The following is a 16,721-nucleotide window of genomic DNA, read 5'->3' on the forward strand; positions in this document are numbered from 1 at the left end:
GCAGTGAATGCCACAGTCAAATACTAGCTGTGTAACATGACCTGAAGATCAACAAATGTGTGTGCTGGTAACTGGTTTAAGATGCAAACTGCAGAGTTGAAGGATTCCCCTCCTCTTCCCTCCCTTCGCCTCCGGTGAAGTTTCTTCAGCTTAGTGAGGTTTCAAGTAGGAGCTGTTTAACTTGAGTGGGAGAGCACTGAGAAATTAAGCATCTAACTTCAACTCAAACGATATCTTCAAGCAGGTATTAGCCAGAGTTTGTGATGCTTGAGTTGCTGTGCTGGAGCTAATGCTCCTTTGGAAGGAATTGAACAGGGAATCCGGATCTCTGTGCCTTTTGCACCAGGCTGTAAGTAGGTAGCATGTAACCGCGCAGACATGATGTTGGCTTTGCCTCTGCTGAGTCTGGAAAGCTGTAGCTAGATATGCAGATCACATTGAGGAGCATGTGTGTGGCGGGGGCGGGTGAAACATGCCATTCCAGTTCAACAGCTCTCATTCCCTGGGACCCCTGGCTAGGAAAATTCCCCAGCTTGAAAGATTAGAGTGAGGTCTCTTGTGAAAGGCTTGGAGGTAGAGACCTACACTGTTAGTGTCAGACCCTCTGGAGGAGCAGAACAAGAGCTAGTTGTCTTGGGATGGGCTCCCAGTGTAATGCTTTCACTGGTCTGAAGTTGTGTGGATCAGAGCCTACATCACTGCTGTGGTACTACTCCTGGCTGCAAACACAGCTACTTTCTCAAGTGTCCAAAAGTCACGTTTTACCATGACCTCCTAATGGACCCGAAGTGTCCATTGATTAAAACGGAATTTCATTATCACCTGCACCAAAGTATTTAATTTCATAATTAGGCAAGCCCATGATTGCCAGGCATTTCTGATATGTTTGGAGTGACAAGCATTCCCCTCTGTAAAATAGAGCGGTCAGCTCAAATTTCTGTTTCAGAAGTGTGCCTCTCTCTGAGTGTCCATCAATATGACCAGAAAAAAAAGAGGTCACCTTCTGCCTCTCTGTAGCTCTTGGGCAATCCATGCCAATAAATAGCCATGCTGTGGGTATCTGTTCCCCTGAGCAAGCCAAACCTGGCTTGACTTGATGTTTGCAAAGGACTGGACCTCAGAAAAACCTAGGCTGCATTGAGTGCTGGGTGGATGCTTTCCTCATGGCTCTGGTGGTTGCTTTTTCAATGTTGCTGTCTCTTCTGTCTAAAATTAGACAGGTCCAGCTCGTGTACGAGATCATAAGTGTGATGTTTTCGCTAATCCACAGGACAAATCTTGGCTGCTACTGCGGATTTCAACAATGACAGACCCCTCTGGGGTATGTGCGGAGTTTGTTCTTGAATGACAGACAATTTAAATGTTTCTGGGGATTTGGCTGAAATAAGCGATGTATTCATGGCCCATTTCTGATGATACACTTTGGCGTTGCAGTTAAAAAAAACCCAACGTGTCATCTTGGAGTTTCAAAAGCAGAAGAAACAACCTAAATTGCCGGGAAAACTCCCCAAACCTACCAACCAAACTCTTCAAGGCACACGGCAGCTCAAATATCTGTTAATGCCAGGAGTATTTCTTAAACATTATAGCTGGAACTATAATAAGCTTAATCCATTCAATTACATTTGATTGCTTTGAGATCCAAACAAGCCATCCCCTTATCTAACCCTATTAAACCCTCAGAGATACAATAAGATAACTCGGCCATAGAATTACAAGGTGAACCAAATGTCCTACACTCAGTCCTACCAATGGATTTTTCCAGTCAGTCTGTAGGCGACTTAGCTTCTCTGTGTCTTGTTTGGGTTCTTTTGCTACTATGATTGAAAACTCTGGATATCTTGCTTGAACTATAAATAACAAGAAAGCTTAAATTTTGCTGGGCCAATTCAGATTGGCAGTTCACACCTCAGTACTGGTAAGCAGATGTACGATTTGCTCTTGTTTTGGCAGACGAAGTAGATTATGTCAAAATACACATTCAAAACTGGGGCACTTGAGTTTGCTGTTATCTACAGATTTTTCCTTGTCGCTCAACTCTTTCCCCTTCCACTCCCAGTCACAGACTGAGCTAATTTTCTGGACAAATATGATCTAACTTAGGTTTCAAGTCAAATGTGAGCTGTTCTGAGTTGGTGGATTAAAATCTACACTGGTTCCATTCACAGGAAATCTGACTGCTGTGTTTCCCTAATGACTAACCTTAAGTGAATTTTGAAACTTTATAGCTCTGGAAATAATTCCTGTATTTGGGGGTGGAAAATATCTTGATATTCAATAAATTGGCTGAAAAACCACACTGGGGCATATTCAGCAGGGCATTCCATTCCCGATGCCTGTTCCTATGTGATGTTAGCATAGATGATAGTGGTGCTGGGGCAGTTTGCAGGAAAAATGCTAATGTCTCTTTGAAATGCACACAAGCAAATCCTTCTCTACCACTTCCTTAACCTTGGGGAAAGGTGGAACCTGCAAACATGGCAAATTCAGATGTCTCAGTTCTCAATTTGCTTTTTGATGTAATCCTCCACATTCTACAATTTCCGCTTTAGTAAATGCCTCCACCCCAGATTGCAAATAACAGTGTGCTTGGACCTGTTGGCAGAGAGGTGGGGTCTGTGGAGCTGAACTGAGCCTGAAAAAACTTAGGGAAGAGGTTTGTTCGGGCAAAATATACATAGTCTGGAGGCTCCACAACTCCAGTGAGGTTTCTCTGGGACTGTATCTGGTGGGCTGAGCAAAATGCTTCTCTTGTCTACCTTTTGAGAGTTGCTACCTCATTCCTAAGAGATATCCAAGGCAGGGCTACCATGTGCATTTATGTCTTTCTCTTGTCCTTCATATAGCTATGTTCCTTTTCTTGTCGTCTTTAAATGCCACCTTTTGGTCCTACTTGCAGGCTTTCTCGTTTAATGCAGATTCATTTACTACAAACCGTGTGGTTCTGCTTATTACCAGGCCTTACAGCTTCTTGAGAAGATGATTCTGTGCTCTCCTTAGAAAGTCTTTCAGTCCTTAATGTGAAACTTTTGGGGCATGACTCTTTTGATCTTCAAGATACCCCAAGTACAGGAGATCAATGCCTGTCTGAAATGTTGCTTCAGGAAGATCCAGCAGTGTTGTCCAAAATGAATGACCTCTTGCGTCACTGAAAAGAGGAGGCTGAGGTACACTTAGCAACAGACCTGAGCTCTGATGTGTCCCGTCACTGTGCAGAACCCTGACACCATCACAGCAGCTTATGTAGTCAAATGCAGCAGGTGCCAAGCTGGGTCCCAGGGATGCTCTCTCAAGAGGTTCGTTACCAAAGAGTAATGAGCAGCTACTCCATCATGGCCTCGATGGTGCAGAGCCCTGGAGCCCCTCCTGGCTTACCCCCCACTGTCAAGTAATTTTGTTCAGTGAGCCATGCTGCTCAGGGCGCTTCTCTCACCCACTTAGCAATTTTGAAAGTAGTTTGGGCTGAGCCTCAACCTGCAAATCTCCTTCACTGCTAAAACTTGTATTGAAAGCCACTTCAAGGACTGCTTTGTTCCTAGTCCTGCTCTTTAATGAAGTATTGGAATCTGTTAGTAAATAAACTGAGTCAAGTGTCAGCATTGTTGATGTAGCAGAAAGGTAGGATGGTTGAAGTTAATTTTAAATAGCAATTAAAATGTCTGACTTCATAGCAAGCAAATAAATGCTCCAGTCTTTTCCTAAAGATAGGTTGATTTTCTTCTCGTTGGTAGATACTGAAGTATCAGGACTTACAGCAAAGTATAGCTTTTTCTTTAACATATCTTTCTGCTAAACTGTGGGATAGCCTAACTGAGTACTTAGGATGCCGAAGATGTGTTGTTGAAGACACATTGTTGGCTTCTAATTCTTATAATATTGGGAAATGGGGAATAAAACTTCTTACACAATAGGTATATATATTTTTTTCCTCTCTCCAGCTGCTTCTATGTGAAAATTGAAACTTGATAAAACTAACATTATTTTCCGTGTGGTAGCTAAGACATTTAATTTTGGAATTATCTGATTCTGATAACTTGTACTTAAGAGCTGAGGTGTCAAGCAAAGGAACCGTTTTCTACAGTTCTCCACAGAGCCGATTGGTGTAATCACCCTGTTCCTCGGGGTTTTAAAATACGTTTCAGACTTTCATGTTAACTGTTAATTAAAACAATCTGGATGAGCAGAACAAGGTCTCTATAGCTAATTTCCAGCCTTGAGTTGACTTAATATTTTCAGGAACTAGTCTGGAAGTGGTGTTGGGGGAGTAATTCTGCCCTGATGGAACATCTCTCCCTGTCAGGAGCTGCTTTATCACTTCAGCACGCTCAGGCTGCTGGGGCTTAGCCAGGGACTTGTACCGCGCCAGGCTTTCAGGCTCTGAGCATACGTGGACCTTTAGAAATTACTTTGACCACAGTGATCCTGATCTTAACTGAGTTTTTCTAACTTGAAAACTTCACAACAAATTGCTTTATTTTTTTAGAATTACAGTAATATTAATGTTATAGCCAGTTGTGGAACATGCATGCTACTGGCACGAGGACTGGAGGAGCTGCAGAGTGCTGGGGCTGGGGGCACATCCCTCCCCAGTCTGGGACTTACCTGGGACCTTTTGGGTGGAGCTTTGCTCAAGCTTCTGACTGCTGCTTGTCTTACAGAGGTGGTGTCGGAAGGGGCAGAGATGAGAAAAGAAGCAACTGGCACAGATGCGTTGAAACCAGTGAGTACAGCCAGTGCCCAGGAGGAAACTTCAACAGCTGTTACTCCTCCAACATCCCCACTGTCTGGAAGTGCCTGGGGTGGTCGGTTTGCATCTGCCATAGTCAAGGAGGTGAATCCAGAAGTGCTCAGGAGTGGAGTTGCCTGCCTGCCTGGTGAGTAGCTCAGCCTGTGTCTGGGAAGCATGGTTTGGGGAAGGGCAAGGGAGATGAGCCGCAGTTTGCAGTGCTGTGGACTGGTGACAGTTCCGTTCTTTTCACCCCAAACCTCTCCAGAAGCAACGCTTCTTGACTCCTCTAAAGTTTCTGGGTGGGAAGGACAGGAAGTAGAACTTCCGTCTCATAAAAGTCATGTTAACTTGCTCCCAGGAGCCTCAAAATGTGAACCAGGCATGCATGAGTCAGAAATGCCAAATCTATGTGCTCATACCAGTAGTTCAAACAGAAGAGTGAGGATGCAGCTAATGATGGGCTGGTGGGCCTGACATCAGACCTGGTCAAAATAATGGGAACTTGATTCACTTGGTAGATAATTAGAGGATAGGAGTATAGAAGATGCTATTTGACAGTGCTCTTGTAAAACCAGTTTTATACTTGGTAATTAGAAGTTTGGTTGATTAAATGTTGCTGCATAGATAGAACAGATTTTTAGAAAACATTTGATTTCATGACACATAGAGTTGAAAGGAAATATCCCAATGAAGTGTAGATGAGCAATGTGTGGGATGAATGATAGTGTAGCTAAATAGCAGATGACAAAACTAGCTATCAAGGAAGGACTTCCCAGAATTGTTCTGGTGAGATCGGTTGTAGGTCAAACAATATTTAGTGTTTACATCTGGTGTAGCAACAAGTATCACATTGCTGCAGATAAAGCTTTTGGATGGGACAAATACTGGCAGAGTGATATACAAAGCTGAGGCTGTTGGACTGAGCAGCCAGGGTTGCTTGGTGTGCAGGGCCCACACAGGAGGTCTTTGTGTTTAACCAAATATGAAGTAAAGCAGAGGAAGTGAGTTCTACCTCTCCAATGTGAAACAACCTTTTGGCAGCATCTGCATAAGTTGACCCTGTGGGGTCACTTCCTTCCATGGCTGGTGAGGGTGTTGTCCAGTGTGGAGCAGAAAGATGACTGTGTTTGATCAGCCCAGGAGCCATGGATGAGTTGAAAATTGGCCAAAGAGCAGGGAAGAGGTCAGGTGGACCTGTGCAGCGTGGAGAAGTTGGGGAGGAGAGCAGAAAGGGAGCACAGGGATTTCCCACTCAGTGCTGGGGCTGCAAGACCAATTTTGATATGTAAAGGAGGGGGGATGACTAGTCAGATTAAGAAAGTGATTTTACCTCTGTGTACTTGTTGGCGTTGACTCTCAGATAATTTGGGCTGTTCTGATGACTTTGTTATAAAAGGAATTGATGAATATTGGTTCAGAGAAGGGTGACAACACTTTATTGTAACTGAACTGGATGTCTTATGGCAAGACACTGGGAGGTGGTTTATCTATTATAAGACGATTGAGAATGAGGTGAAAACACCTTTGTGCAGGGAAGGAGGAAAGGGAAATAAAACTTTTCCAGTCTTCTGGAAAAAGGCGAAATGAGAAACCAGATGCAGAGCAGATTTACGTTCAAACATGTAACTTTGCCATAGGAGGTTAAACGGTTAAGAACAAACCCCAAAGGAAGATTTCTAATTTTTTGGTCTGCTATCAGGGTGGGCATTTTTATGCTGTGTACAACAGCCAAAAAATGACAGGGTTCGAGAGAGGGCTCTTTAAGAGGAGCTCATAGTCCATGCTATTGTAGAAGCCCGTCTATGCGATCTAATGCTCTAGTTGTTTCCTTTGTCACAGACTCCTGTCAGAATGTACAACTGTTTAACTAGGCAAATGCATTTGAATATGGGCTGAAGGGATGTGCCCTGGAAATGCATTGAAGAAAGCAAGGTTTGGGTTTGATGCCACTTCCAAGGGAGTTTTTGTCTAAGAGAGGAATCATGGTTTCTGTAGAAGCAGTATCTGATTTGACTGACATCTCTCACATGTCTCCTTTTAGATTTCAGTGTGCAATCCTCACACCTGAGGGAACACACTCACCACTCAGTTACACACTTTGTGTTGGATATTGGTAATGATATAATAATTACATTAGAAAGGATACTGTTTATAATGAATAGTGAATAAGAGCTAATTAATAAACTAGTAGCTGATGGAATTAGGAAGAAATTTTCCTTTCAAGAGGGTTTCACTTCTGCATTCTGCTCTTGAATTATGCTCTTGGTTATGCCACTGTTGGAGACCTAGCCCTCGTGGCTGCGGTTGCTTTTTTTTGACCTGGTCAGGCAATTCCCTGGCTCCTATATGGAAGTTCAAGGTTTAATCAAGTTCTGGTGATACCGAGCCTCCCTGATGGACAAAAGATGTTGCTTCAGAGTAATAATTTTTTTACTGAGCCTGGTTATTGAGCCATCTTTCCTGTAATTGAGTGCTTTTTTTTTTTTTTTTTTTTGGTCATTGTTGTTTTCTGATTATCCCCTTAGCTTATGAAGCAGGGTATGTTAATAAAATTTTACTAATTTCTCTCCAGCTCTTTGCTTATACAGCGTGCAAAATACCGTATTTCACAAGTAATAAAACTCCTCCTGAATCACACAATGAAAGATTTTGTCCCTGCTGTTAGCAGAATGCCTGTGCCACCATTCTGGTCCCTGGGAGGTAGAAGGCTCTGCTTCTAAGTGATGCCCATCTGTGTCTGTGGCCTTTACTCAAGTCACGTCCTAGCGACAGACTGAGATCACACCAGGACAGTTTTTCATGCTTGGGGCTGTCCATCTGTATCCATTTTACCTGTCAACTTGCATGCTAGTCCCTGGGATGGAGAGAGAGGTGGCCAGGGCAATATCTCCTGTGGTAGCAATAAAGTTCAGAAGAGACAGAAAGACTTTGCAGAGAACTGTTGTCATGGCTAAGTGAAGCAGAGGGGTTTCTCCTTCCTCAACACATCACAGCTCAGCTGTGTTGCCCATACTGTGCCTTATCTATTCCCTGTGCCTTGAGCAAGCTCTGAAACTAATGCAAGCCTGGCACCAACTCTTCTCTTGTCAGCTGCAGGCAGGCAGGAGTGCGCTCCTGGGCTGTCCGCTCTGCAGCCTCTGAGGAGAAGCTCCAGGCTCCAGTTCCAGGGCTTTGCTCCAAGGCGGAGATGTCTGGTACCACGCTAGGCTCAGCCTGCAGTGTGTGTGCCCAGTCTAGTAGTGCATCTTGTTCTGCAAACCTGTCTGCATTGTCTTGTCAGACAGCAATGTGAACATTTTAACATAAGCAGAGGTGAGGTTATTTATCTTGAGTTTATGAGATTCTTGCATTTCTCAAAAGGTTGGGTTATCATTAGCGAACTTCAGCCATATTTTGTGAAGAATGTGTTCAGGTGGAAGACAGCAGTCCAAATTTAACACTACCATGAGAGAAGGACAAGCAGAGCTCAGCTGCTTCCCTCTGGGGCAGCGTTTGAGCACCTTGCAATGTGCTTATAGCCTACTGCAGTCTGCAGCACACACTATATCTGGTTCTGGGGACCATTTCCAGGAAGGTGATGGGGTGGTAGTAGGGGAATAGAAGGCATAGGTACCTTAAACCAAGCAACTTTGACTTCCTTGTGTGACTTTTTTTCCCCTACTTTTTTTTACAGGTACCAGAGATAAATCAGGACGTGCAGTGGCCATAATAACAACAAGGAACACAATCTGGTTAAACCCCCACTGCAACACCACTGAGCTTGTACGACTTCTGCTGTACTTGCATAGTATCCCAAGGTTTGTGACACTCTTGGGCTGACAGGGTGGACAGCTGCTGCCGTGTCTGCTTCGCCTGTCGCAGAGGTGGAAGCTGAGGCAGTGAGTAGGACAGGTTGGCTGTATTGGCTTAGGAGCCTGGTCCAGACAGTCCTGAAACCGTACAGGTGGGAATCTCCTGCTAGGGTGGACTGGCTGGTGTTCAGTAAGCACTTTGGCTATCCTGTATGTGCCTTGTGCACGTAGTGTGATAGAATTAGGTATGTACTGAATGTTTTCATGCATTACCCTGAATCCTAGCTGTTCTTGCTATCCTTCATTAGCCCAGAAAATGGGATTTAGGAGCTATGATGGGGCAGTCGTGCAGCAGCTCTGTGATACAGTGTTGTGACATGAAATTTTAGGGCCAGGCCTCCAAGCTGAAAGGGAATGAGGATCTGCAAGGGTTGAGAAAATCTACCCTGATGTCTGGCTAACAATTGTTTTTGGAGTCTGCAAGCTGGAGTTTACTGCAGCTACTCTTCCTTTCACTATTACAGACTGTCTGCTGAACTCATCTCAGGCTCTACTGAAACTTTGTTTCACTTTTAGGTGATTGAACTAATAAGAGGTAACACTCAGGTTCTGTTAGTGAGTTTTAATTTATTTCTTTTTTTTCCCTGGAGCCTTTAAACCATTGATAAAGGAAGTAGGTTTAACCCGGGAGAAAGCTTCTGCTCGTCATGCTTTGTTTCTTATGCTTCTCCCTTCAAATCTGATTCTGGGCAAGGCAGATTTTGAGTCTGATCCAGAATAGCTGTTCTTGTGAAGCACTGTGGCTAAGACCAGGCTTGTCCCTGAATGCAATTAGAAAGGACTGGTTTTCCTGTGTGGATTACCCAGAGTGGGTGTCAACACCTTTGCTGTCAGTGAGATGTATCCTAGAAGCTGGAGAAAAAGGAAGTTCAAGTGGAAATAGCAGAGGCAAAAACTGAGCAATCCAGGTGGTTGTTTCAGTGTGTATATTTTGGTTAGAAGAAGGTAGCCCTGTCATTACAGAGCTATAATGTGACCTCTTTTTCTCTGTCCTTGCAGACCAGAATGTCAGGCTTTGGGTCTAACTGTTCTTGTGGATGCTCGTCGCTGTTCACCGGTTCCTGCTCTCTTCAAGGCATTCAGCACATTGCAGGTGAGCCTTGAGCTTGGGCAAAGGAACACTAGTTGGCTTACTGTCTTGTCATCTCCATCTGCTGCTTATGTCTCCATCTGCCACCTGGCTTTCAGTTGGCTTTGGGAGGTGGGGTTATGCACCCAGCCCTGTTTTAGGAGGAAGACCTGGACTTGCCAGACTGCAGACAAAGCAAAAAACAAAGCAAGTCTGAGTTAGGGGAGAACACCCCTCCCCACCCTTCCACATTAGCTTTAGCTCTGTGCTGAGGACAGCCTGTACCAGAGTCTAAATGCTGTCATGAATTATCATGCTTAGAGATGTTGTCTCTGCATGGAGAGGCTGTGTGAAATATGCAGGGATTTTTCCCACCACAGAGAAGGGAGGGCGAGAGGCCTCAGCCTGCTGTGGAGGGAAAGGAAGGACACTGCTTGTCATGCCAGGTGGAAAAGCACATGCAGCTGTTGATGTGGCTGTTAGTGAATGATTGGAATCAGATATGCTGTAACTCTATGTTGCTTCAGGTCAAAGGCTTTCATATCAGTCACTTGGAAAGCAAGTGGGTTGTGTTCCCCTGCTCCCAGTTAGAAGCTATCTGCTGCTGTTAGAAAGCCAAGGAGATGCTGGGTTGTAGCTATGACTAATCTTGTTTAAGCAGGTGTTCCTTTTAAGTCAGAGCTTAGGTCTCTCATGACTCAAACTCTGTGAAGTAGAACAGGGCAATATTTTAATGAGGCTGGTGTCTCTGTGGTTTATGTGCTTCAGTGCCACATCTGAGAGTTGGGGCTGAGTCAGAGGTCTGGTCTCCTGCTTCCTGGGCTGGGTGGAGCTGTATCAGTGGCTCGTTCTCTGTGGTCAAGGAGTAATCTGGTGCCTTGCTCAGTTCTGCAGAGGTAACAAACAAGTATTTTCTCTTCTGTGCTGTGCCCACCTGGCAGTGGGCTCACTAAAGCTTTTGAGCATTTCATTGCCCATGAAATGGACCAAGTTGCATGGTTGTGTCTTAGTGGGATGATTTGGAAATCAGTAACATGTTGAGACTGGGCCCAGTCTCATGCAAGCATGGCAGGAATAAAGCCATTCTAACCTTAAGTTTCCTACCCTCTGAAACAAGGGAGGGGGAGGAAGCTTTTTGCAGTGCTTCTGTAATATCCTGCTGTGATGGCTGTTTGGCTCTGAGCACCTCGTTATCAGGGTGGTGCAACAGTTAACAGGGATTAATGTACTGATGGAGCTGAGTGTGTGCTCCAAGTAACACTGACTGACAGAGCCTGATTACTTTGTGTGTGGTTTTTGATCCTTATTCTGGCTGTTCTGCAGACTCTAAATGAGACCTGTTCACCTAGCTCATCATCTGGTTATGGCACAGGAATAATCCTCTGGCTCCTCTGAGCCTTTTGGAGATGCTTAATGTTTGCCTCTGTGATCCCACGGATGTACTCTCATCTGCTCTGAAACAAGGACAGAGAAATACAGAAAACTGACTGTAGTTACAGTGAGGCAAGCTAAGCTTTCCAGAATGCAGCAAGGTTTGCTGGCTACTGGATGCAGAAGAGAAGACTGTATGTTGTGCCTCTAAGGTCATTGAACAGATTGTGACCTTGGACCCTTTTCTGAAGTCCCTGACACACGTCTCAGTGTCTTTTGCTCCTGACAGACTTTTTCTGGAGCTCATTTCTCTGCTGTTGTGCTCTCTACTTCAACAGGATTTTACTTACCTGCCTCCTGTGAAGCCTATTATGATAATGTAGGTGGAATCTGTTAACCGTTGAGATCCAGTGTTGTTTGTTCAGTTTTGAAGGGTTGTTTTCCTCTTGACTCAGCAGTGAAGAGTTTCACAGTGGGTGAGCACAGATGGGATGTGTTAAAGCAGAGTCCCTTCCAGCTGCAGTGCTTGGGTCTGTTAACCCTGGAGAAGCTCCCTGTGGAAGGAAGACTCATTCCACAGGTTTCTGGGTCAAGATCTGGCAGTCTAAGGAAATTCTTCCACTTCTCCATCTTTCCAGAATGAATTCATGAATGTGATGAAGTGCTCATAGACCACTTTTGGTGCTTGCAGGTAGTTTTCCCCACAGCACTGGGAGACTGTCAGTTGCGCTGCCTACAGCCATTCAGTAAACCGGTGAAAGCTTCTCATCTTCTCTGCCTTGAGGGTGGGGGCATTTGTGTTCTGCAAGATTTTTTTTCACCCTTCTTAGAATATGAGTGGCTGGGAAATCCTTTTGTCCCAGCCAGCACTGGGAGCAGGGGCAGAGTAAAGCGCTGCAGCAGAGCTAAATCAGGAAGAAGCAGGAAGAACTCTGGCAGCTCTGTACGGAGGTGAAGGGAAATGTGCAGTGTGTACGTGCTGCAAGAATAGATCGTGCTTGTTCCTGTGGGAAGCTGCATAATGATGCTTTGGAGCAAGGATTTCTGCAGAGGTAAATGCTGCTGTGATGTCTGGTCACAGATTGTCACCAGGAAGCTCCATTCTGGGGGACCTGTTCAGTAGTGCTGGGCTGATCCCTTGGTCAGTGAGCAGGCAGGACATGGTCAGTGGAATGCGTGCACTGGCCTCCAGTGAACAGATAGCTGTGGGACTTTCCTCTACCTGAGTCTTTGTGGAGTGAAATTCTTTTGAATTTTGTGTATCAGTGCAAACACTTAATCCTGCTGTGTGTTGGATTGGGAGGAGTCTGTTTATGAGCACGAAGATGCAGTAACAGTTAAAAGCAGAAGGGTTCTATGCAAACCTTTCTGTTCAAGAGGTATATTTGCATGCCCTATTACTGCAGAAGTACAGAGGACCTTGGTCTGACATTAAAGACCTACAGCTCCCTTAGAAGTGGTCACTTTGAGATGGATTGTGGTATTTGGGGACTGTGCCATCTGCACAGGCATTCCTGGCAGCCTGAGTTTCAAATTGGGCCAGCAGAGTTAAGTCTGGCCATGGGCTTCCATGTGGGTCAGGAAGCCAGAAGACTGTTGGAAACTTCAGTCTGAGAAAGATGGAAGAAATTATCTAATATTCTTTTTAAAGAAGAATAAAAGAATGGGTATTTACCCTGGTGCTTTCTTAACTCCTGACGATGCCCCTCTATTCTGCACTGTCCACACTGTACCTGTTTTGGGAGGTGAAGAGTTCACTTACATGTGAGGGACTCTGTTTCTTTGCTTCCAGAGAGCTGGTTTTGTTACCAAAGGTGGTAAGAGATTGTGTGGAAGGCTTCAGGAAGATTTCCTCAAGTAGCATCCTGCTGTTTCCCGCTCTGTCTCCCGAGGTGCTCCTGTAAACTGGTTTATTCCATTTGGATTGCTCCTTTAGTGCTGGATGAAACTGACTTATCTTCAACTGTTTAAAGAAAAAAAATATGGGGAAAAAGACTTGATTTCATTAGAAATATGACTACTTCTTGGACTGGAAAACCCTGACCTTCTTCCCTGGCAGCTTTATTTATGAATGACTTTTTCAGTTTCTATTTTCAGGAGTAACAAACAAGTGAGTGTTTTGGCTGTTGTTGTAACCTCGTGTTACACCATCACTACCTTTATCCCTCACTCAGATTGCACATCTCATGACTGTTGAAGTAGAAGAGGCATTGTGAAAGAATAAATTTATTTAGTGCCATAATCTGTCTTGAAATTGTGGTTAGTCTTCATCCTTCAGTACTTTCTAGCAGAGAAATTCAGAGCTGCTGAAACAGCTGTAATACCTCCCCATCCTCTCCTCAGATGAGCTTCAGTATTTACCTAACATAGGCTAATTATGCAGTAAATTATTTTTGGCCTTTTGATCAGTGTTCAGATAACAGTGAAAGTGTGAATAATTTGTTTTGGAGAAGAGGATTTGAGAAGACTTGGAAACCTCTTACTGTTTTGGGAGGTGTTTCAGTTAGGATTTTTTTTCCTGCCAGTTCAAAAGGATCATATTTTAGGATTAGATGAGGGAAAGGTCTTTTCCTCTGCTCTAGAATCTCTACTGCTACTTTCACTTGAAGAATTTGGTCTCCTTCAGTTGGCGTTGTTACTTAATTGCTGTACTAGACCCATTGTCAGGTTAGGTGGATCAGTCTCTGCTGGTCCACTTGCCTCTGTACTCTGGCTCTGCTGCTCATGCCAGACATTTAACCCTAAATTCTGCTGATACCATTTATTTTAACGGGTTTCCCTTGCTGGCATGGCCTGCTGTGTGGCAGGTTCCTTGTAGTTCAGGCAATACCAGAAAGGATTTCTTGCTTGACAGTTTCCAAGATATTTGCAGAGGCAAAGACCATCTGGGAGACATCTAGATGGGATGGCTTTTATTTAACCATGTGGAATGACAGCTTACGTGGCTGTTCTTGCTATCCTGGTCCAGGCATCATGTACATGGTGGGTCCTGTCTCTATGGTCTGGACCTTTCTGCTGTTTCCCTCTTCCTGCTGTCGCGCTCTGTGCCTGTTTCTCACTTCCCTGTAGAATGCTTCTAAAATTGGTGAGCTGCTCCTGGATCACAGAGTTTAAACTACAGATGCCAGATGTCCCTTGTATTTGGAATTTCTGTTGGTTTAACAGTAGCAACAGGATGCAAGTCCTTGATTGTGAGTTGGCAGTAAGTAAAGATGACATTTTTGGTACAGTGGGGGGAAAACAAAAACAAAACCACAAACTTCCTTTCAGTTAGAAGTGACCAGGAAAGTTATCAAGAAAAAACTTGGACATTGAACATGCTGTTGTTTTGGTTTGGTTTTTTCTTTTTTTTTTTTTTTTTTTTCCCCGACACATTTCCCTGTGTAGAAGGCAAAGTTTCTGTAGTACAGCCAAGACCTGACCTCTTTCATTGCTTCCTTAAATACTGCAGAACTAGTTCATCTGATGCAGACTACCTTAGGGACATAACCTTGGTGCTCTGTAGAATGGCCTTTCCTATACCTGGTGACTGTGGTCCAGGCTTCATAAACACCTTTGAAGGATAAACTGCAATTTTGTGTACAAATCTTGTATGGTACCTTCTCCTTAGTGTCCCAGGCAGATCAGTAATGGATTTGCACTCTGTTCTGTTGTAGGACGTGGATCCTCATTGTATTCATGGAGTACTGCTTCTGGTTGAAAGAGATCTGACTTTTCGGATGGAGAAGCCACCAGCAGTACAGGTAATGGAACCGTTCATCCAGGGGTTCCTAGAGAGCTCTTGACATCCTCTGTTGAACTCTCTGAACAGCGAGATCTCTGTCCACTGATGTATATTTATTCTCACGTGAAATCTCTGTAGTTGTTCTCTGTATTTTATGGCTGTGGTCTCTTACAGGTGTGGTATTTATAGGGTGGTAAAGTTTATGCAAGCTGAACATATCTCTGTCATGCTGTGTTTATTGCAGAGTCTGTCAGTGACATTTGCACTGTAATTATGTCAGTCTGCTGGGGCTCTCAAGACACGGAGTTTGTTGGGAATGTGGATAGCTGTATGGAGGAGCCCTGCACAATAAGGAGTGACAGGGATGCTTTTCATGTTCTCCTGTTAAGAAGGGGGGAAATCCTTGGTCAGGAAGAGATCACGTTAAGCTAAATCCTGAGCTCCATCCTTTGAAGGCACTTGTTGCTTTCCTGGATTTTGCATCTCCCATGTTTCCTCTCCTCATAGCTGCTGCTGTCAGTGGCTGAGAGACATCTGCAGGAGCGGGGAGAGGAGGCAGAAGTCTGTGAGGCTGCTTTTGCAGCTGAAGTGCTTGGCAAGACTAATATGAGGTGGTAATAGAGGAGGGAAAAATCATCACAATGTCATTGAACACCCCCAATAGAAGTAGATCTGTCTTTGGTATTCCATAGCTGTATAAGAAATGTAGGTTCTTAGCCAGTCTGTAGTGAGTGAATAGCGCACCAGACTGCACCTGGATCATCTCATGCTCTAAGACTTACAAGCTACGAGAGTGAACTGAAATTCTCTGCCTGCTGAAAACCTGTAGGCTTCAGAGTGGGCCAGGACCTTCCTTTTGGCTCCCGTGGCTGTAGACTTTGTGAGCAGCATCAAGTTTGCTCTGCGTGTGGTGTGCTGCTGCCCCGAAACACTGAAGAATAACAAAAGCTATTAGTCCATTTCCTCATAGCCCCCATGTGGAGGAATCTGAAGAAAGGAAGGGGCTGCAGGCGTGTGCGCACAGGGAGAGCTACAGCAGACATTAAGCACATTGAATAAACCTGAAGTGCGTAGGAGGGAGCAGAGCAAAGGCTAAGAAAGGCATGGGCATGCGGGAGGAATTGGAAGCATCATCAGTATTTTGCAAGGAGGTGGAAATTTCAGCGTGTGTGTGTGGGAGCTTAATGTCTGCTGAGTGCCTGAGCTGACATCCATGTACCTGCAGGACCACTTGTCTGTTTTTCTGTGTATAAAACTGCTCTGAGGTCCTACAGACTTGCAGAAGGCAAGTTATCTGTGTGAGGATCCAGGAAACGCTTGGAGCTGCTGTGATGAGAGTTGAGGGCAGGGCAGAGCCTGCTCTGTTTGACTGTTTTTCCAGGAAGTGAGGTGGGGAAACTGGGGGCTGGATTTAAGTGCTCAGACTCTCCAAACAAATTCAAATTGAAGCACAATGTGGGAACATACGAGGGAGCTGGGAATGTATTGAGGGAGTTGCTCTGCTTATACTCGGAGACACTGGCTTTGGAGAAGACTAACTGCTGGCAGACTCCCATCAGAGATGTTCTGCTTGCTGAAACGGCATGTTGTGGCCTGCGTTCCCTCAGGGTTCACCCACTAAGCTGTACAGCAAGCTGCTCTAAGACTGGATTGATTTTTTTTTTTTTTTTTTTTTGTTTGTGTGTCCTTGTTTTGTTTTGTTCATATTGTACTTATACTGCAGATATATGCCATGTGCCTTGTTTCTATGCAAGACAGATAGAGAAATAAAGGATACTATCATCTGTTAACCTTCCCCACCTCCTCCAATACTCACACCCTGATCCGTATGTGCTTTTATTTCTTCTGTTCGTGTGCAGTTTGAAGTTCTCACCTCCATGAAATCCCTTCATAAGCACATAGACAGCTCACAGCTGCCTCTAGAACTGGATGGGACTTTCCCTTATTGCCACCGGGACTGGTTAAGCTTCCGCATGG

General features: G+C 44.6%; 1 protein-coding gene across 5 annotated transcripts in view; it reads left to right on the plus strand.

The window, feature by feature from the left end:
* Nucleotides 1–16,721, plus strand: part of PLEKHG4 (pleckstrin homology and RhoGEF domain containing G4) — an 88,600-nt gene that overhangs the window by 25,698 nt on the left and 46,181 nt on the right. For all 5 annotated transcript variants that reach the window (XM_071814239.1, XM_071814243.1, XM_071814241.1 and 2 more), the window contains exons 4-8: nucleotides 4,659–4,874; nucleotides 8,403–8,526; nucleotides 9,580–9,673; nucleotides 14,677–14,763; nucleotides 16,604–16,720. In XM_071814239.1, the coding sequence (XP_071670340.1) occupies nucleotides 4,659–4,874; nucleotides 8,403–8,526; nucleotides 9,580–9,673; nucleotides 14,677–14,763; nucleotides 16,604–16,720 (638 nt within the window). The remainder of the gene's footprint in view (nucleotides 1–4,658; nucleotides 4,875–8,402; nucleotides 8,527–9,579; nucleotides 9,674–14,676; nucleotides 14,764–16,603; nucleotide 16,721) is intronic.

Source organism: Patagioenas fasciata, chromosome 13 (assembly GCF_037038585.1).
Source record: "Patagioenas fasciata isolate bPatFas1 chromosome 13, bPatFas1.hap1, whole genome shotgun sequence".
Taxonomy (NCBI): domain Eukaryota; kingdom Metazoa; phylum Chordata; class Aves; order Columbiformes; family Columbidae; genus Patagioenas; species Patagioenas fasciata.